The sequence below is a fragment of the Hyperolius riggenbachi genome, chromosome 10 (assembly GCF_040937935.1).
Source record: "Hyperolius riggenbachi isolate aHypRig1 chromosome 10, aHypRig1.pri, whole genome shotgun sequence".
In the NCBI taxonomy this organism is placed as follows: domain Eukaryota; kingdom Metazoa; phylum Chordata; class Amphibia; order Anura; family Hyperoliidae; genus Hyperolius; species Hyperolius riggenbachi.
This window is the reverse complement of record NC_090655.1, coordinates 271,969,381-271,984,663: the sequence shown is the minus strand read 5'-3', so window position 1 is coordinate 271,984,663 and position 15,283 is coordinate 271,969,381. Positions and strand designations below refer to the sequence as shown.

The following is a 15,283-nucleotide window of genomic DNA, read 5'->3' as shown; positions in this document are numbered from 1 at the left end:
AACCGTTCACTGGTGGATGGATGTGAAATGGTAGCACCTTTTATTATTACATTGCAGCAATTACACCTGAGACAAGGTACAAAGCTCCTTCTATCTTTAGGTACATTCACTGTCTTTCTGGGCAAAGTATCCGACTTGCATACCCAACTCTTAATTGTCCGACCTTGGCTGTACTCAGAAACCAGCAGATCACTGAAGTGTTTCCCATAGGTAGGATCTTGGCTCAGGATCAGCCAGAATTTACCAACCACAGAGTGAATACGCTCAAACAGATGACTGTAGCCACACATAAAGGGTATAAGTGCAGACCTGTTTTTACCTTGGGAAGCAATAAGCTCCATCTATCAATAGGTCTGACCTCCCCACTGACCTTCCACAGGACATGCTCATCATAGCCCATTTCTGTCATCTTACTGACTGAAACAGCAGACACTGTCACAATCCTCCTTACTTGGCCAAATGTAAAAATCACCAAAGGAGGGGTCCAGGTCAGGCCAGGGCACAGAATGTGGGTGGAGCTATGCTACAATTCAACTGTAAATATCACTACAAGAAAAGTGACCCAACCCAGACTGCAGTAATAGAGCTTCTCACCAGCGATGACAGAGGGATAAGCAGAGCTGAACAAGCCTGTTATTGGCAGCTGCACTCCTCTCTCCATCCTCCCTGCTTCCGGCTATGCTGGGGAGATGGAGAGCAGTATGCTGTGGCCAGTTCAGGTTCACTGAAGGTGAAGCTATGTTTCCCTGCTCCTTACTTATTACCAGTGTGAGTTCTCTCATGTCTGACAAGGTTTCCTCTATCACCAAAACGTTTCCCACACTCAGCACATGAATATGGCTTCTCTCCACTGTGAGATCTTTCATGTGTGACAAGGCTTTGTTTATCAGCAAAATATTTCCCACACTCAGCACATGAATAGGGCTTCTCTCCAGTGTGCCTTCTCTCATGTCTGTCAAGGTTTCTTTTATCACCAAAACATTTCCCACACTCAGCACATGAATAGGGCTTCTCTCCAGTGTGCCTTCTCTCATGTTTGCCAAGGTTTCTTTTATCACCAAAACATTTCCCACACTCAGCACATGAATAGGGCTTCTCATCAGTGTGAGTTCTCTCATGTGTGACAAGGGTTGATTTCTGTGCAAAACATTTCTCACATTTGGCACATGAATATGGCTTCTCACCCGTGTGTGATCTCTCATGTGTGACAAGGGTTTCTTTAGCTCCAAAACATTTCCCACACTCAGCACATGAATAGGGCTTCTCACCAGTGTGATTTCTCTCTTGACTGACAAGATTTGATTTGTGCGCAAAACCTTTCCCACACTCAGCACATGAATAAGGCTTCTCACCAGTGTGAGATCTCTTGTGTGTGACAAGATGAGATATATGCACAAAACATTTCCCACACTCAGCACATGAATAGGGCTTCTCACCAGTGTGAGATCTCTTATGCAGAATAAGGGTTCTTTTTTCTCCAAAACATTTCCCACACTCAGCACATGAATAGGGCTTATCACCGGTGTGAGATCTCTTATGCAGAATAAGGGTTCTTTTTTCTCCAAAACATTTCCCACACTCAGAACATGAATAGGGCTTCTCAACAGCATGAGATCTCTCATGTCTGATAAGGTATGATTTACACGCAAAACATTTCCCACACTCAACACATGAAAAGGGCCGTTCACCAGTATGAGATCTCTCATGTACAACAAGGGTTCCTTTTTCTCCAAAACACTTCCCACACTCAGCACATGAATAGGGCTTCTCAACAACATGAGATCTCTCATGTTTGAAAAGGTATGATTTACATGCAAAACATTTCCCACACTCAGCACATGAATATCGCTTCTCACCAGTGTGAAATATCTCATGTCTGATAAGGGATTCTTTAGCTCTAAAACATTTCCCACACTCAGCACATGAATAGGGAATTTCACCAGTGTGAGATCTCTTATGCAGAATAAGGGTTCTTTTTTCTCCAAAACATTTCCCACACTCAGAACATGAATAGGGCTTCTCACCAGTGTGAGATCTCTCATGCCTGACAAGATGTGATTTCCATGCATAACATTTCCCACATGTGGAACAGGAATGAGACCCTCCAGCAGGGGGAGAGGTGTGCTGGGTATGAGGCTCCTCAGGGTTAGACAGGTGAGGTGAGTCTGGGGGAATATTTGGGGTAACCAGGATATCTGCAGGAGACTCTTGTCCAGTGACATCATCATCCGTTGTACAGTCTGTGGATACAGAGAGACGAGTCTCTGAGAGGTTCCTGATGCCGGGACTCCGCCCTGCAAATAGAGAAACATCATCACTTCCTGTTAGAGAATTCTGAGGGGAGGAACAATTTTCATTAGTGATGGTCAGTGAGCTGCTGATAATTCCAAGTTGGTGCATCATTTCTCATTTCACTTAATCAACTTAGGCTATTTTGTGCAGATCCATCACATAACGTAATATCAGGAAACAATAAAATGACAGGTCGGAATGTAACAAAATAGGTACAAAGCCAGGGGAGGGGGGGGGGGGGGGTGTGTGAATACTTTTGCAAGGCACTGTACCCACCCACTGGGCTATGAGGAGGAGGAGCCTGGAGATGGCAGCCTTGGCAAGTTACTCCCTCTGTTTTTGTTTAATATTGCCTTGTGCAACCCAACCCGGATAACCTTCCCCAGCAAACAAATACCGAGCATTCGGGACTTACAGTGCTGCCCATAATTATTTATATCCCTGGCAATTTGTGGCTTAAAAAGTTACTTTTATTGAACCAGCAAGTAATTTTTGTGATGGGAAATGACATAGGTGTCTCACAAAAGATAATATACTGATGTACAAGAGCCATTATTGTGGGAAAAAACTATTTCACGGCTTTTATTTACATTTGAGCAAAAGTGTCCAGTCCAAAATTATTCATACCCTTCTTAACCACTTCCAGATTCTACAGATGCTTATCTACGCCCCTGCAGTAGATAAGTGTCTGCAGTATGTTTGTTTACCGTCGCCGCCACGATCGCCGCACTTCTCCCGTCCGCAATCGCCACTGTCCTGTCCCTCCGTGATCGGGGAATGCTTCCATCCCCGATCACTGAGTCTGCGATGACTCACAGTGTGAAGTAACAAAATATTTTGTTCCGAGTTAGATTTACGGAACAAAGAACTCCATAGCGCCGTCTTGTGGCCAAAAAGTAAAAATACATCCAAAAACTGTCTAATACACTAACCCATAGGGTAATGAAATAGTTTTTTAAAAAATATTTTTAACCTCTTCTTCCGCACCCCATAGTTACCAAAATGCATAGTTACCAAAAACACTTGTAAAAAAAAAAAAAAATACACCATTAAAAAAATATATATAAATGGTTACCTTAGGGAATTTGTTAATATGTATGTCATTACTGTGGATTTTGTAATTAAAGTCTTGGAATAATTATAATATAAAAAACACTAAACGGAAAAATAGACACCTTTATTTCCAATTAAAATATTATCGCCGTACTTTGTACTAGGGACACAATTTAATTGTTGTAATAACCGGGACAAATTAGCAAATAAAATGTGTCTGTTACATCATCAATAGCACATTTTATTTTTAAACTACAATGGCTGAAAACTGAATGGTGATTTTTTTTTTCATTTTTTTCTACTTCTTCCTTGCAAAATACATATAAATAAAATAATGGATAGCAAAAAGCACTGCCCAGAGAAAGCCTAGTTTGTCCTGCAAAAAATAATATATAGATCATGTCAGTGTGATAAGTAGCAATGAAGTTATTGGCAAATGAAATTGCTCTGGTCCTGAAGGTGAAAAAACCTGTAATCCTGAAGTGGTTAATAATCAACAGAAAAGCATTTATTGGCTATTACAGCAATCAAACGCTTCCTATAATTGCAGATCAGCTTTTTGCATGTCTCCACAGTAGGCCGGAACGATTTTAGGAAAACATTGAATCGAGTGATTTCTGTCCAAAAACGCAATTTTGATTCAAATCACTATTTCTTTCAAATCAAGCTTTGTTCCCCCTCTGGAAAATATCAATCAAAATACTGGCTAGCATTCCGAGTAAATGCCCTTTTGATATCCAATTGCTGAAATGGGATCAGGAATTGTAAAAATGGCATACATGCGTAGGCTAGCTTTCTAAATCCAATCGATCTCAGATCTGATTATCGATCTGATCACTCGCTGGAATAGGATCAGAAGTGAAAAATGCACAGTGTGAACCAGGCTTTACTACACAAACCCACTGAAGAATGTGTGTACAAAATAAACCGGTAACCAGCTTCTATCTTTATGTGTGGTATACATGATTCAATATGCAAAGTAGAGTGAATACCCGGCACTACTGTAAGGTTTGTAGACTCCATATATTTAATAACAGTCCTCGTGACTATACATCCATTACAGCAAATAACATTGCAGAATTGGTTGACATACCCTATTGACGTGACAGCCGTGGGGCAATGTGGGAGCAGCGGTCCACCTGATGACCATTTCGCTTTGTGAAGAAACGCGGAAAAGCCGCTGCATGGACTCAGTGTGAGGCGGCTGTTTCCGCGGCTGGCATAGCTGAACGCGGAGAAACCACCGCGTCCGATGCGGCGGTTTGCGCGCATGAGGCTGTTGCTGACAGTCTGACCAAACGCGGGGAGGCCGCCGCATGTACAGATAGCGGTGCGAACAACCCCGCGCACAGGCTAGCAAAGACATTGCAAAACGTGACTGGTGTGGCTGGGACTGATAGTCCACACAGGTTCAGAATGACGCGCGCGCGCTGAGAGGCAGGGTTTATATGACAGTCAGCCGGTCAGCTGACAATTCCACCACTTCTCATTGGTCCAGCACTTAGGGGAGGCGCTGGAGAGCGCCCTAGTATATATACTGGGTGCTGGTCATTCATCTGGTGTCTGGCGTTGCGATCACTACGTGGTAGCACTCAGACCCTTTGTCAGTTTCTGTGCATTATCTGTGTTATTTACTAGGCTAGTTCCGGGGTGTTGATGATCACGGAACTCACACCCAGATTAGGAATCTGTCATCATCTGTGTTATTCACTAGGCTAGTTCCAGGGTGTTGATGATCACGGAACTCACACCCAAGACTAGGCATTGTTGATTATTTGTTATGACCTTATGCTTTCCTGACTACTCTCCTGATCTCTGATTGTGTACCTCGCTATTCTGATACCCTGTTGCCAAACTCTGCCTGTCTTAGGATTCCGCATCTGTCTCCTGTCTCTGTACCTGATCTGTCTGTGTGTTGACGACCTGGCCTGCCCGACCTCGAGAGCTATCTCCCTCATTTGGAGATAGTTCAATTAATCTGTTAGTGACACCCCGTCCTTGGTGTCAATCTCGTTCTGTCCTTCCCACTCTGAGCCTGACTCCTCCCCCGGGAGAGTTCAGGCTCACGGAAGGAAAGTGCTTGTGCAGTACTCCTTACTGCAGTGCACCTGCTCCTCAGGTGCAGTCCTCAAAGTATTACAGTTGCACCAAAACACTCTTATTACTCAGGTGTCCAGAGGTTAGAGATATATCTGATTATCGGTGATACTGCAGATCATCAATAACCTGGTATATCTGTATTCTCGGTGATACTGCAGATCACCGGTAATCAGACCCTCTCTGTGTTACACCGATCGTTACACCCTTACTATAAGCTTCCTCTGAGGCTCCGTACGCAAGCAATTTCCCATCCCAGGGAAAATTTAACTATCGGGCTATTGACGTCGCAGCACGTCACTTCCGCCATCTAATGTAGCGCGCACACATACTACTGCTCACGTGCCACGCGACCATCTGACAGGAAGTGATGTGCGCTCCACAGTGGTTCTCGCATAGTCCAGGCCATTGGACATATGCAGATTCACCACAAGATGGTGCTTAATGTAAGAAAAGGCTCTGCACATCAGATGTTATAATGGACATTCCTCCTTGTTGCATTAAAACACATTTTTATTGAAACATCTAAAATATATAAATTCTTCAAAGATTCTAAACCTAAAAAACAAAGTAACCATAGTATTTAAAGGGGCATCCTCCTTCATTTGTTTAGAGTGGGAGTGGGATTGTGGGAACATTTTCTATAAATTTTCTTGAGCCATCACTGCTCCATTTAGCACCATACAATTCCTCTCCATATTGACCCCTACAAATACAATACAATAGATACATTAAAAACACATTAAAGGATTCTGGACAAAGATGCAAACTAACTTCATTACACATGAAATATACCCTACTCTCACTAAGGATCCAAGAAACACGCCATGTCCAAATGGTCGTTCAAACCCAAAGGTCCAAGTGCATCGCTACTTATAATCCACCTACTTTCTCTTCTTAAGAGTGACCGTTCTCTGTCCCCTCCTCTTTTGGGGGTAGGTACCTGCTCTAGACCTGCAAAACGTAGACAAGTTGTATCCCCTCCATGCTCATTCCTAAAGTGCTCAATCAATCTACTACATCCTTTACCCTACTGATTTTATATGTTCTCGTATTCGTTACCTCATCTGCCTAGTCGTCATGCCTGTATATATGGGTCCCACTCTCAATATATTTCCTGATTCCATTTGGGGACAAAAGGAGCAGTGTCTGCACTTATAGTTTCCCCTTGATTGTCCCTGATTCAGCCAGGTTAACTTCCTTGGAATCTTAAATTCACTGGTTGTGAGTTTATTCCCTATCGTGGGTGCCCTCTTAAATGTAATTAATGGAGGTTGTTTGTATATTTCCCTTAGGATTGGGTCCCTCTGGATTATTCTCCAATTCTTCATGATTGTAACGATTGTGGAATTATCTCCGTGGTCAGCGCACAACCTGCGCGCTGACACTACGGAAACCCTCCACAAACATTTGGATAAGAGAACCCAGCTAAGGTGCGAATGCACCCGTAGAGAGGAATTCCAACCGGCAGATGGAGCTGTTGAGTGCAGAGGAACAAATCCTCTGCACAGCCACAGATGTCAGATAAGAATTGTACGTAATGGCGCTATACAGAGCAAGATAGTCTCTCTCTCTCTCTCTCTCTCGAGAGAGAGAGAGAGAGAGAGAGAGAGAGAGAGCACAAAGACAGAATGTATGTATGTCCCCCAATCTAGTTGCGAAAACCAAAGTGAGAAGGCAATCGTGAGAATGGCGATTGCCAGCAGCGACAAAAGGCTGAGCAGGATAGTCTCTCTCTCGAGAGAGAGCACAGAGACAGAATGTATGTATGTCCACCAATCTAGTCGCCACCCGGCGACGGTTGACATACAACAGCGAAGACCAAAGTGAGAATGCAATCGCGAGAGTGGCTGACTCAGTAAAGGTTGAACACAGGTGTAGTGAGAAAGGCACAGCAAATCATACAATGAGAACGTCAAGGAAAATAACGAACGCACTAGCTAAACGTGATCGCCGCGCGTTATGCGCAACAGCGACAAGCACGTTTAAGGCGTGATCTTCGCACGATAAGCGCAACAGAGACAAGCACTCCGCCCTAACAATGAACACAAACATACAAACAGATAACAGGAACGCTTGCTAATCGGTTACCTTACCTCAGGCAACAGCAAGCGTTGCTCCAGACTGACAGACACACAGTTAACAAGAACAGGAGCGATAGGATCCACCGCTCTTTCTGCCAGAGCGAGTGTGAACAAAGTACAGAAACAGAACTAGCAGGATCCACTGCTCTTTCCACCAGAACCAGTGCGAACCAAGTATAAGAACATGACAGGAGGGATCCACTGCTCTTTCCGAAAGAGCGAGTGTGATCCAGGTAAGAACAGGACTAGTAGGATCCACTGCTCTTTCTGCCAGAGCCAGTGCGGTCCAAGTGCAAGAACAGGAGAGGAAAGATCCACTGCTCTTTCCGCCAGAGCAAGTGTGATCCAAGTACAAGAACAAGAGAGGAAAGATCCACTGCTCTTTCCGCCAGAGCAAGTGTGATCCAAGTACAAGAACAGGAGAGGAAGAATCCACTGCTCAATCCGCCAGAGCAAGTGCGATCCACACGGCAAGACAGACTGAAGGAGTAACCAGTAGCAACCGCAGCTCTGGTAAGACTCCAAAACACAGACTAGAAGGATCCACTGCCACTAACGCTAGGGCAAATGCGATCCAGGTTCCGGACAAAACGATTCACCATCGCCAACCGCTGGCGACAGTGAAATCGCAAATACAAGACAAGACAGAACAGGCAATACAGATAATACAACCTGACTGCGCTAATGGGAATGCTAGGTGCACTTCACTGGAATTAACTACACTAAGATAATATTAGCAAACAATAGCAGAGGGGCTGTAACTCAAGGTAAGTCCAGCAGAATCAAACCTTAATGACCAGCAGGGAATTCTGGGAGAAAATCGCTTTTATACTGCAAGCCTTCAAAAGAGGCAGAGCCACCAATAACCAGATAAGTGAATGCAAATCCCTCACCCGAACAGCAAGTCTGAACTTGCAGAGTGAAAACAGGTCTCCTTTCCAGGAACCTGCAGCATACAGACCTGGAAAATGGTCAAAAAGCTGCCTGCCTGCGCAGGCAGCTGGGCGGATCATTACAATGATGCTCTGTTTTATTTCCTTATGCATTGGTGTGAAGTCAAAAACAAAGGTTAATCTGTTGCTTGGTTGCACATTAGTTTTTTCTTTTTTTCCCCTTTTCCTTTTATAATTTTATCTCTATCCACTTTTTGTGCTTTTTCAAGGGCTATATCTAGATTGTCCACCTCATACCCTCTCCCTTCTAGCTTTTGCTTTAATTCCTCCGCTTGCCCGTGGAAATCTTCAAGTCCAGTATTATTTCGTCTCAACCTAAGAAATTGTCCATACGGTAGGGACTTGAAAGTGTGTTCCGGGTGATAGCTTTTTCTATGGAGGAAAAGATTCCCACTCACAGGTTTCCTGTATCCCTTTGAAATGAACTTATTCTCACTAATCATTAATTCCACATCTAAATACGCAACTTTCTCTTCACTCCATTCATATGTAAACTGCATATTTTCCTTCCCATCATTTAGATATTGGACAAACTGCTTCAGGGCATCACATGTTCCGGACCAGTACACCAGGATATCATCTACTATATCCAACAGGTCCAATCTGATTTCCAATCATTTTTTTATAGAAGGGATCGAAAAATCAAATTGGAAAAACGATTGGAAATCAGGTTGTAATTACCAGAGAAAAGTACCTTCTATGAGCAAAAGGTAAATAAAGTTGCAAAAAGTTCCAATATTTATTTATCATCAAAAAAAAAAAAAACAAAAACAAAAAAAACACACATGGACAGACAATTAAAAGCAATAAAATGTTCCCCTAGTGGTGATTATAATCAGAATTCCTGGGTAGCTGTCCCTACAATTAATAATAGCTTAAATGTGGATATAGTTAGTTACTATCAATGGTAAGCTGAGAGGTGTGCACAAAAAACTTAAGTGCCCAGAGGTGGAGTCAACTAGACCGCAAATAACATTGCTAGATACCCAAAAATCAAAAACGTGTAAAAAGTCCAGAAAAAGGAATGAAAAAAAATATATTAAATATATAGTATTATTCTGTGGCAAAATATATATGTTCTAAGAGGTGAGAGCCCTGGAGCAGTCTGTCTGCGACTGAACCCCCCCCCTTTAGAGTGTTGTGTGAAAGCCAGCTCTGAGCTCCAAAGCTTGGAGTGGCCCATGCTTCACTCCTTTCTCTTGTGTTCGCTCCCAAGTCGCGCTTATGTAGCAGAACGCAATGGACGTTAAGGTGAGTGCCGGTTTATAAATTTTGGGAGGCAGGTGCGGGCGGCTCTTCACGGCGCTGGCCACGCTTGGGGGGGGGGGGGGGGTCGCCTGCACCTCCCAGCCTCCCCTTCTGGGATGCCGCTGTGGTTTCCAGGCAGTGAGAGAGCCTGGGACCCCGCAGTCCCCCCGGTTGTATGGGGGCATTGGGAAGCCTCCCCGTGGCGCTCCTGGATAGTGCTAATGTAGCATGAACTAATTCCCGCAGGGCAACCGCTTTGCGGTATTGGTTTTAACCCTGCAAACTTTGGCATGCGAAAGCAAATGCATATTTGCATGAGCTATGTCTCGTGAGTAGCCAATTAGGCCAAATTTGCAAAGCCAGATTTGTCAGGTGTTACTTGGTTTGATGCACACATAAATTCTCTAATAAGTGCAAAATATATATGTGCGTGTTTGGCACATGTATATCTGTAAAGAACAGCATAAAGTCCCTCAAATATCTGAGAGCTGCCTGTGTGTATATACTGTATACATACACAGCGCTCACTCGTGCTACAAAAAAGTGCTGTATATGAAGAAAGGGTATGCAGCAATATGAATAGAGTACCATAAAAACCTGTGGACAAAAAAAACAAATGAATAATACAGTGATAAACAAGTGAAAAACCAGTGCTGTAGCTTACCACTGAGAGGGGGAGCCAGGAACGGGGAATCTGCAAATTGATTTGACCGTCAATCTGATGGAAAGTTGCATCGTGTGTACCAGGCATTACAAAAGGATTAAGAAAAGTTCAACAGCAGCACAATGACAACTGGCAGGATGAACAGTCAGTGAGCTGTATGTGATTAGTGTCGCCCATCCCCCCATGCACCTGGAAGAGAAGAAAAGATCACAGTAAAGTTCCAGCAAGTCACATCCTCAGCAGCAGCGAGGCATGGATGAGCCACTTACAGGACCGTAAGTCTGTAGTGACACAGAGGAGATGTTCTCCAGAATTAGATGCATCTCACAGTGCACCGGAAACTAAGGCAGAGCTGCTCTCCTGAGGGAGTCTGAGGAATAATCCCACTATGAGCAGGAGGTCAGGAGAGCCCATACTGATAGGGACACACTATGGGGGGAGGAGGACATAAAGGAAAGTGAAGGGGAAAGAGCTGCTTCTGCCGGTCCTGCCTTCACCCACACAGGCTCCAGTCTGCACCAAATCCCTCCTGCACTTTCTTCTAATCGGGGCTCCAAGTGGAGGATGTGAAATACTTCCAAAGCATTAGGTTCCCACCACCATGTTTCACAGTGGGGATGGTGTTCTTTGGGTTGAAGGCTTCTCCTTTTACATGCCAAATGAAGGAAACATCATTGTGACCAAACAATTACATTTTTATTTCATCTGACCATAACACAAAAGACCAGAATCCTCTTCTTTGTCCAGAGGAGCATCTGCAAAGGCAACGTGAGCTTTGTGTGCCTTATCTGAAGAAGTGGCGTCCTCCTTGGTCTGCATCCGTGGAACCCAGCAGTGAGCAGTGTCCATTGGATTGTCTGCCTTGAGACATTGCCACCAGCAGAGCCCAGATTCACCAGGATGGCCTTGGTGGTGATCCTTAGATTCTTTTTCACCTCTCTCACTATCCTCCTGGCAAGTACAAGTGTCGCTTTTGGCTTCCGACCAGGTCCTCTGAGATTTGTCACAGTGCGGAACATCTTGTATTTTTTAATACTACTTTGCACTGTAGCCACTGGAACTTGAAAACCTTTAGAAATGGCCTTGTAGCCCTTTCCTGACTTGTGAGCAGCCACAATGCGGAGCCGCGGGTCCTCACTGAGCTCCTTTGTCTTAGCCATGACCATCCACAAACTAACTGCAGAGACCTGACGTTTTTCACCTGTTCAGTTGATTAAAACAGCTGTTCCCAATTAATCAGGGTAATTAGGATGCTGTAGAAAGGCTTGGACTATTTGGAATGGTATAGAACTTTGGATTTTCCCACAGATTGTGACAGTTTATGAAGGATATGAATGATTTTGGACTGGACACTTTTTGCTCAAATGTAAATAAAAGCTGAGAAATGTTTTTTTCCCACCATAATGCCTCTTTTGGGAGACACCTATGTCATTTCCCATCACAAAATTACTTGCTGGTAAAATAAAAGTAACTTTAAGTCAAAATTTGCAAGGGGTATGAATAATTACGGTCAGCACTGTAGCTATACCTGATCTACCCCTGGATATTTCATCTACGCTTAGCCTTCTGGGGAAGGAGGAAGTGTTTGAAGTCACGTGAGCGCCGAGTGGAACGCATCGTGGGAGGCGCCGAGGGACGGCCGGAGAAGACGTCAGAAGGGTAAGCTTGATCCTCCACCCAGCCCGCACAGCACAGCAGTACTGGGTGTCATCCGGATAACTACTATCCGGATCACCCGAAGATTGCCCGCCGCTGCCCAGACACTGCCCGGACTTAGATTTAAGGCAGAGGGGAGTGCAGAGGGGAGAGCCCCGAGGTGAGGGAGGGGGGGACCTTCCCCCCCTCCCCGCCGAATTGCTGCACGGCTTTCCCCTCATGCTGCGTCCCCTCCAACCCCCACAAAACGGCCCGGGGGGGGGGGGGGGCGCTCAGAAATTCTGCAGGGGGGCCCGGTGGGGCCTAGTTATGCCCCTGCTTGCCTGTTTTAAATGCCCAATCATTGTCCCAGTTCTTTAAAAAAAAATCAGCATTTATATGTATAAATGACTATAGGCCAGTTGCTGTTGCATCATTGGTCATAAAAGCATTTGAAAAAGGGATAATGGCTTATCTGAAATCCCTCACAGATCCCCCTGCTGGACTCTCTGCAATTTGCTTATAGGTGAAATAAGTCTGCAGATGATGCTGTAAGAATGTGTCTTCATTATTTACTAGAGCATCTGGACTCCCCAGGAACCTATGACAGAATTCTATTTGTGGATTTCAGCTTTTCAGCTCTGCATTCAACACCATAATACCATCACTGTGACACAGCAAGCTCTCCCAGCTAAGCACACCTGAATCCATCAGCAAATGGATGACCAATTTCTTCACCATCAGGAGACAGAAGGTTAGACTAGCTTCCTGGTGCAGCAGCAACAACTTGGAACTTAATGTTCTTCAGCCCATGGGGATGACAATATCTCCTCATAATCATACATGCATCTACAGAGACCCAAGTAGAGGCATTCAAATTTCATGGGTCCTTAATCTCTAACAACTTTAAATGGGATAACAATAAAGTCACTATCAAGAAAGTTCAAGAGAGGATGTACCTCCTACGGCAGCTGAATATGTTTTGCCTACTACAAAAATGAATGCTGCAGGTCTTTACTACAATCATCAAATCCATCACAACATCAACCATGACTGTTCGGCTCATGCTCCGTATGAGAAAAAGGTGAGACTGCAGCGCATCATCCAATCAGAAGAAAGAATAATTGGCTGCAGCTTACCTTTCCTGCAAGATCTTTATGCTAGCAGGTGGAGAAAGAGAGCAACCAAGATTGCCTCTGATCCCCCTCACCCTGCTCACTCCATCCTCCAGCTTATGCCTTCAGGAGTGAGATACCGGTCAGTCACAACAAAAACTTCCAGGCACAGAACAGCTCCTTCCCTCAGGCAGAAGCCATGCTTAATGCAGAACCACGCTAGAGCTGCTAGGACTGGAAAGCATTACAGCATAGAACTGAAAATGAACACTTCTCACCATGTTTACTACCACTATCACTTATATACTGTCCTTGACTTGTAATATCTATACCGTCTCTCCTTGTATTTCATCTGTGCCTGTTAAGTACCGTAAAGTCAAATTCTTTGTACAGGTGAACTTATTTAGCCAAATAAAATTGAATCTGATTCATGATTGTTCAGATGACCATCAATATCATAAAAAAAGGATTTTAACGATCATCTGAACAATAAAATAGTAAAAAGAAAAGGGTTTGCTTACTAAAAAAAAAAGAAAAGAACTGAACAAGAAGAACACTGTATTATTTGTATCATTAGACATTAGGGATTTGAACAACCCCAGGCGCTTCTGTGCTTACAATATTTGTATGTAGCAATTTTCTTTGTGTGTAAGGAGAGGCCTTCCACATACAGTACAGCAGCAAGGTGAGAGGTGTGCAGTGTAACAGTGCATGTGACTATATTCTCTATCAGCTGCAGCCATTATCTCTGTGTGTAAGGAGAGGCCTTCCCCATACAGTACAGCAGCAAGGTGAGAGGTGTGCAGTGTAACAGTGCATGTGAATATATTCTCTATCAGCTGCAGCCAAAGACATATTAATGCTGATCACTCACCTGTTCTGCTCTCTGTAAGAGGATCCTTCTCCATAGTTGTCCCCATCATGTCACCCTCCTCTGCAGACTGCTGATCAATCCTCACATATGTCGCTTCTTCTTCCTCTTTAATTGGCCTCATCATGTCTCCCTCCCCCATAGACTGCTGATCACTCCTCACATATGTCTCTTCTTCTTCCTCTTTAATTGGCCTCATCATGTCTCCCTCCTCCTTAGACTGCTGATCACTCCTCATATAGGTCTCTTCTTCTTCCTCTTTAATTGCCCTCATCATGTCTCCCTCCTCCATAGGCTGCTGATCACTCCTCACATACATCTCTTCTTCCTCCTCTTTCTTTGTCCTCATCACATAAGCCTTCTCCATAGATTTCTGATCACTTCTCACATATGTTTCTTCTTCTTCCTCTTTAATTGCCCTCATCATGTCACCCTCCTCCATAGACTGGTAGTCACTCCTGTCTTTCTCTTCTGCAGACTGCTGTTCACTCCTCACATACGTCTCTTGTTCTTTGAGCTCAGATCTTAGTTCTGAAAATGATAACATAGTACAGCAGTAAGATATTAGCAGTAGTAAACAGAGCACAGAAAGAGCATAATGCTAGAGGGTGATAATATCCCATATGCTGCGGTATTCGGCACATTCAGTATGGTTATCCGGTGGCACTGTCTTAAGGAAATGGACACAATGGACAGATCCTGCCCCTTCAGAACCTCCCTCGATCTGCAACAACCTGATTGTACAACATATTATTGGCTGCCGGCATTAGTGACTGTTGCTATGAACAGCTGCTGGGAAAGCTATCAGGGGAAATGTCCTCCTTCACATGGAAGAGATACAGGTCGGCCTTCCATAACAGCTGAGATAAACATAAACCTCCTGTGACTGCAGTAATAAACACAGATGATAACAGGTGTATTTAGATGCATGATTTATAGCATAATACATATGAGAAATAGATAGAAATAAGGTAAAACGGAGAGTAAGCATATGTGAGAAGCATCAGCTGAACAGAATATTAATCCTGACATTTGTTTAGTGCCTTTTTTCCTGTTGGGTTCAAAGCGCTCAAGGGCTGCAGCCACCCTGCCCAGGAGGCCAACCTGCAGTGTTAGGGAGTCTTGCCTAAGGACTCCATACTGAATAGATACTGACCCCAGAATAGACTCAAACTCTGGTCTCCCATGTCAAAGGCAGTGCCCAATTACCAGTACACTATCCAGCCACATAAGATGATAGCTGCTCCACGATGATCTTATGGGCTCAGTAT

The 15,283-nt window shown here is 44.2% G+C and overlaps 1 protein-coding gene across 1 annotated transcript in view; it reads right to left on the bottom strand.

The window, feature by feature from the left end:
* Positions 1-15,283, bottom strand: part of LOC137537203 (uncharacterized) — a 128,033-nt gene that overhangs the window by 111,732 nt on the left and 1,018 nt on the right. Inside the window, 2 exon segments of the mRNA XM_068259310.1 lie at positions 642-2,294; positions 14,016-14,543. Of these exon segments, the coding sequence (XP_068115411.1) occupies positions 642-2,294; positions 14,016-14,454 (2,092 nt within the window). The 5' untranslated portion in view covers positions 14,455-14,543.